Source organism: Taudactylus pleione, unplaced genomic scaffold (genome assembly GCF_031769625.1).
Source record: "Taudactylus pleione unplaced genomic scaffold, aTauple2 ptg000066l, whole genome shotgun sequence".
Taxonomy (NCBI): Eukaryota; Metazoa; Chordata; class Amphibia; order Anura; family Myobatrachidae; genus Taudactylus; species Taudactylus pleione.
Genome location: NW_028284468.1, coordinates 10,120,627 through 10,127,954, shown reverse-complemented (window position 1 = coordinate 10,127,954; position 7,328 = coordinate 10,120,627). Strand labels below are relative to the sequence as shown.

At 40.4% G+C, this 7,328-nt stretch overlaps 1 protein-coding gene across 1 annotated transcript in view; it reads right to left on the bottom strand.

Annotated features, from left to right (window-relative positions):
* Positions 1–3,171: 3,171 nt before the first annotated feature.
* Positions 3,172–7,328, bottom strand: part of LOC148534444 (alpha-1,4-N-acetylglucosaminyltransferase-like) — a 47,251-nt gene continuing 43,094 nt past the window's right edge. The window contains exon 2 of the mRNA XM_088466866.1: positions 3,172–3,759. Coding sequence (XP_088322992.1) covers positions 3,172–3,759 — 588 coding nt within the window. The remainder of the gene's footprint in view (positions 3,760–7,328) is intronic.

Sequence of the window (7,328 nt, the reverse complement as noted above, 5' to 3'; positions counted from 1 at the left end):
CATTCCCATTTTTTCTTCCATGTTTTCTGCTCCATGACTGTAATTTACCATATGACCCTACTCCTAACATTTCCAGTCTCTAATATTGCTTACTATATTATTTACTCTGTTATGCATTATCACTTTGAGGCATTCCTTATTTTTTATTTTCTCTTTATTATTATCAGTATTTATCATATTTCTTCTTTTCTATTCTTAGTATCTCCATCTTATGTCTTCATTCTTATGTTTTTCTACACTTTATTTCCTCTTTCTGTTTTGATTTTCACTTTCTTTCTCTCCCCCATTCATCACATTTTTCCTGTCATCCATTAGTTACCTTCTAATTTTTGCTCTAATTATTGTTCATTATTATATTCACATTTCCCACAGTTTGGATATGCATCTCTTTGCCATATTATCTCTGTTATCTACTTTCTGCATTCTTTCCACACATTTATTTCACTTATCTTAACGAGGCCTTAATTACCTCATAAAATATTATTTTCCTTAACCATCACTTCACCTCCAATTCCCCCTTATATTTCACTCCTATGTTTCTGTTACTTTTTCGATTTAACCTATCTTTTCACATTGACCACTTAATCTAATTTTGACATGTACATTTACATATCATCTTTCACTTTTCTCACACTCTTACACATATAATTTTCTTTTCCCTCTTCTCTCATCTACACATGTTTTATCTAGTATTATGTGCACAGTTCTTTTTCTGTGTTTATTCTCACTGCTTTACAAATGTCCCATGCACTTTTTATTTTATCAGATTATTTTTACAACATTTATTATAATATAATATTTTTTCTATGGCATCGTTATTAGGATACCTATCCCTAGTATATATGATATCTATATTTTTCATCATATATTTTTTATTTTTTGTATATATATATTTATATGTATACTCTTCTGTTATATATTTATTCTCATGATATACCTCCACACGTTTCCAGTGACTGGTCTTGTTCTAATTTATTCTTACTTTGATTACTGCTTATATGGTCTCATTACAATCACTTTTTCATGCAGTAACCACGATGTCTCTCTAGTTTGTTTACATATGCTAATTAGTTACATTAATCACTCCCTTGGATCAAAGTGCCTGTCTGTGATTTGCCAGACCCCCAGTGCATGTGGATAGGGTGATTTCTTTGTCACTCCTAGACACAGCCTTATGATTGGACATCAGTCCTTTATCTACCAGTATGTCAGAGGAATTCCTGCCGATCAGGTGACCAAGCTCCGGCGAAACGCGTGTCCTACCTCTACTTACCCGCTCACAGTAGCAGGACCTTCTCAGCACACCGCATTGCAGCTTTGATTCACTATCCAGGTACTTTCCTATCTCTCCCTAGTGCTCTCTCATCTGGGTTTTCAGCTGCTGACTCCCCCTGCAATGCCCCTTGGTATCAGGGGAGAGACGCAGCCCTATCCCAGACAGCAGAAGCGCTGTCTGTTGTTTCACCTGGGATCCACGTGGCTGTCACTCTCTCATCCCCTTTTTGATTCAGATAGGGGACAGTAGAAGTGATCCCACGCTGTTCTCCCCCAGGCCTTACTTCCTTCATCAGTGGCTTATTTCCATCTTCAGCCAGGTGACAGACATTAACCCTCATTGTATCTCACTGTTTATTACTCTATAGGATATGAACACTGACTTGTTATTTGAATTACCTAATGTTTGGGTTTAATTTACATTGATTCTTTCACTGATATATTGATTTGTTTATATATATCTTGTCTATTTTGATTCATCAATTAGACATCAAGATTATCTTGTGTCACAGATGCTTTACTTCTAGGATGTACCCACTATATGCTGCATGCTAAATGTTGTACTATATGTACTTGTGCCTTGTTTATATATACATTGGCACTATACCTGTTTCCTTTTGGTGTGTCAGCCCGTTATGATTTTTACTAAGGGTTCTGAGATTGAAGTCCTTATATGTTTATTTTCGCCATTTTGCATACTTAGTTAACATTTGTGTTCTTAATTGAACATTTGCGTTCTCAACTGCTTTTTTTTTACTATACTTGTCCTTTTGATTATATCTATTTGAATATTCAATTATATCCAGGACTTATAGTATGGTAATCTGTTTCCACTTCACACCTTGTGATCGTGGCATATGATGTGTCATTTTCACATCGTATGTTTCCCTATCAGCTAGGTGGTATATTGTTATCTATTTATGAGATGTATTAACCTGATTGATTTAGTTTATTTTTTCTTTATTAGAGAATTCATTTTAAGGATAATATTAAACACTAAGTTTTAATGATTTCATTTATCATCTACTTAATTTTTCATATATCTTGCAAGAGTGCCCCATGTAAGGCATATTTGTCTTTCTTCCCCTTTTTTGTGTCTTTGCAAAAATATCTCTATTTCAATATTATTTCAGTAAGTACAACAATATTGAATTATTAGCATTGTCCAAACAAGGTTTTGGATTAATGAATGTACAAAAAGACAAGAAAAATCATAGTAATCTGTAATTTACTAATAATTTGCAAACTAATATATATGCTGCCAAAGATTACAAATCCTATTATGTGTAAATTACAGTCAAATTATTGTTTTGTATCTCAATTTTTGTCAAACATTTGATTACTTTCAAAATGAGGGCCTGATTCAACAAGGAACGCAGTTGATTATATGCATGCAACTGGCTGATTGTTGCGTACTGCACATGCATATGCATCGCAGTGTGCATGCGCGAACCAGTCATTGCGATTGAGACTGCTATTGTAGTGGTGACGCAGACCTATCGCAGAGTGATTGACAGGAAGTACTATTTGTGGGTGGTGACAGGGGGGTGGCCGGGTGAACGCAGGCATGCCAGTGCATTTCAACTGTGTTTTAGGGGTGTGCAGAAATTAGCCACTGTGACACCATACGCAGCCTGAGGCCTCACAGCGTGCGCTGAAGTTAGCAATTCCTGAGTGAGGTCTGACCTACCTTATCTGTGCATATGGGTCTGATGGTGCTCGATCGTACTGATGTTTTCGCAGCCTTGCTAACCATTACGGATGTGTGCATAAGGTAAAGTGGGCGTTATATACAGTTCTGCGGCTGCATTGCAATTGCAATAGATTAGCATGCAATCGCACTGAACTGCGTGCATATTCTATATTGCGTACCATAATGAATCAGGCCTTGAATCATTAAAGATAAGTGCTCTGATTACTCTTAATAGCACTATATGTGGAAGGACAATGTCTTTTATAGAGATTCTCCACTAATGTGTTACTACCAGGAACCATGGTCATGTGCTCTTTGTTCATGTAATTCCAGAGATGTAAAGCATAGGACTCATTGAAAGTTGGCAATTTGCCCCAAACCTCATAATACTGTCTCCAACTTGGGTATGGAATAGGGTAAAAGTTTTGTGGATTCAAGAAAGAGATGTTTCCACACATGATATCTTCTACACCTTTAAATTCAGGTAAGGTACAGAATTTCTTAAGAACACGTGTAAAAAGTCGAGGTCCTTGATGTCCCCATAATCTGCCATTATAATTCTCAGCAAAATCTTCCATACTTTTCCACGTGAAATAATGATGGGAAGAGAATCCAAAAACACCATTGCTAGAATATCGAGACGACTCTGCGGCCAGAAAATTCGGATCTGGGATGGCCTTAATGGAGATGATGTCAGTGTCCATATAGATGCCACCATGTTTCCAGATTAGAGCCAGCCTACAACCATCTGAGCTGACATGGATCCAGTGCTGTTCTTGCTCAGGATTAATCTACAAATACAAAAACAACACAGTTAACAGAACTGAAAGGTCAGATTGGAAACAAAACTAACGTATTGGGTGGCCCAGAAAGGGGGTTAAGAATAGAAAGAAGGAACTTTTTTTAAATAGCATATGAGATACATTCCTAGAAGTTAGTCATGAATTTATAAACCAGTTTATCAAACTCCTTTACACTATTATCCGGAGGAACTGGAGCTAGCCAGAGGTACGGCCTCCGACTCATGATGTCATGGCGCATGCGCACCACTGTGTTGGCCACAGTGCTAAGCTCCCCCAGGTGAAACCCTATACCACTGTGATAGCCACCATAGTGACCATTGCATTACTGCTGTATTGCTGTAACCACTGTTACTTTTGTGTTTACCTGCTGTTTATTTTTTCCATTAAACCTGCAAGCCTGGATAAGGACATTCTGTGTGGACTTACACCCACTTTCACATTCCACTGACACCTATTGTGATCACCCAATTTTCACTAATAGGTCATATCAATAGATCATAGACCCAGACGACTATTGTGACTAAGAGTGTGGAGTATACTGAAAAGATCCTGCATTTGGATTAGTACACACTGAATGCATAATGCAGCAGCCAGCATGACCTTCTCTAAACTAAGAGGTTCAAATAATTACACCACATTGAAATTCACTATGGAGATGAAGATGTAGTGGGAGAAGCTATGGAACATCACAAGTAAAGCAGGTGGTAATTTATTTATTATTTATTTATTAACAGTTTCTTATATAGCGCAGCATATTCCGTTGCGCTTTACAATTGTAAGCATTAATATAACAAAACTGGGTAATAACAGACAGATATATAGGTGGGAAGGCCCTGCTCACAAGCTTACAATCTATAGAGAAATAGGCATTGATACACAAGGATAGGTGCTATATATTGCATTTTGGTCCAGCCAGAATGCACAGTTTCTTGGTTGGCTGCATGATCCAGTCACACAGGAATGTCGACCGAATGTCATGAGGATGTGAGAGAAAGACAATGTATGAGATTGTGTGTGGACTGTACAAGAGGATGTAATTAGATATGGAAGCTATGAAGGTTATGTGGGAGGTTCTGGAATCTGATAAGCTTGCCTGAAGAGGTGAGTTTTCAGGGAACGCTTGAAGGATTGGAGACTAGAGGAAAGTCTTATTGTGCGAGGTAGGTCATTCCATAGATTGGGTGCAGCGCGAAGAATCCAAATCGTGATGAAATAGATAGAGCTACAGTTTGGAAACCATTGGCCTAGTTGTGTAACAGCACATTTATTCCATAATCCATGGGAAAATGTGAGCACATGACATAAGAATAGCCCTGCAAGCAGTGTGTGAAGACAGATTTCTGATGAGAAAGATAAACGTAAGGTGTACTGTAAGGTAGCAAACTGAGGGCCTGATTCAGAGTTATACGCAATACTGGTGGTTTGCATATAACTCCATTGGTGTGAGGAAGGCACATGCATATTACCCATTCTGTGCATGTGCAGAATGGGTCCTGTGTAATCTGATGCATGTCACTGTGTAGAGTGCCACAGTGCTGTGCAGATTCTCATCTCTTAGCACCTTCAGGTGAGACCCTCTACTGCTGTTATAGCTACTGCAGTGACCACCACTGGTTACCCCTGCATTACCATTGTATTTCTGTTACAGCTGTTACCTGTGTGTTTACCTACTGTAACCTGTGATGGGTCTGCACACGAGCAATGCGATCTGCAATCTGCCGTTTGTTGCGTTCTGCACATGCATCGCATTGCTCGTGTGCAAATTAGCCACTGCTACCGGGACTGCGTTCACAGTGACTACGCAGACCCATCACAGAGTAATTGACAGGAAGTGTCATTTGTAAGTGGTAACAGGGGGGTGGTCTTTAAAACACAGACGTGCCAGTGCGTTTGTACTTTGTATGCTGTTGCATAAATTATCCAATGCAATGCCATACACAGCTCGAGCTACAATAGCGTGCGATAAAGTTAGCAATTTCTGAGTAAGGTGAGAGCTTGTGCAAGTGTGGGTGAGGCTGCGATTGTACTCAATGGTACCAATGGTTTCACAGTCTTGCTAAATATTACGGATGTGTGTAAGGTAAGGTGGGCGTCCTTATATTGTGCTGTGATGGCATAGCGATAGCAATGGATTAGCATACTATCGCAGTGAGACTGTGTGCGTAATCACTATTGCAATCACAGTTGTGATCCGTAATTAATCAGGCCCTGAGTGTGGTGTCGTGCCACCATCATATCACTGTGGTGACTATGAAATAATGTGAGTATGATTATCAGTGACTGCTGCTGAGGGTCAATGGATCCTACTTCTATTACTATCCCCAGCTACCATATGTCCCTACTACATCCCCTACTCAGCTGCTGTCTGTTTTCCTACTTGTACTGCTACTGTACTACCCACAGCTGTTATGCTCCCTACTTCTATTACTGCAACCTTAGCTGTCATGTTTCCCTGGGGCAGCTGTATTATAGCGGCAATTAACGTGCCGCTATAACGCTTCCTGCTTCACCTCTTTACCGAGGTGCAGCAGGAAGCACTACAGATGACATGTATGAACATCTCATCAGCCAGAGAGAGGGGTAGTGTTAACTCCCCCCTCCGGCGCTACCCGCTAGAGATGGCAGCGCATAAGCCTAGTGCTGATGTGCTGTGTCTCAGTCCTGGCCGGCTCCACTGAGCATGTGCAGGATCTCGCAAGTATCGTGAGATCCCCATGTGCAGTCTGGATCCAGCAGCCGCCGCAGCAGGGACAGCGCTGTCCCTGCTGTGGGAATAGGGCAGCGCCAGGCTGTAGCTGTCAATAGCGGCAGCTACAGCGGGCCAAATGGTAAGGTGATCTGACCATTTATACATGGCCCAGGCTATTGGTGCTGCTATCTTGTAGATAGCAGCACCGATAATGACAGGGGCGCATAGCAACCCTGTCATTTACCGCTTAACACACGATCATACATCAGGGAGAAGCGGTATCAGCGCATATAACGTGCGCTGATACCACTTCTGATCTTCATACATCTCCCCCCTATTACTAATACTACCCCCATACAGTTATCATATATCCCTACCAGTGGCGGTTCCAGAGGTGGGCCTGCAGCACAGTCCAAAATTCAAATAGGGGAGCCACACCAACTTCCAGTATGTCCTGGCTGGTGATGTTTGGCAGCGTGTGAAAGGGCAGTTGGTGCAGCTCCTCTATCTGAATTATGTACTGTGCTGCAGCCCCACCTCTGGAGCCGCCACTGATCCCTACTATGCCCATCCAGATGTTGAATGTGTCTCTACTACTATTACTGCCATCCCCAGCTGTCATGCATCCTTACTACTAGTATTATAAATATATCCATTATATGTTTTTTATTTTTATAAATACTTACGCTTTTATGCATTTTCCTGGTACTTCATATTGTTGTGGATGCAATTATATGACACAAAATGGGTGCTATTGTCATGTAGCATTAGGGACACTGGTACAGGGATGCCTTGATGCAGCCCAGTGCTTAAACATATCTTTGCAAATATATGCAACAAAGATCTCTGGATATCTATTATTATGTAG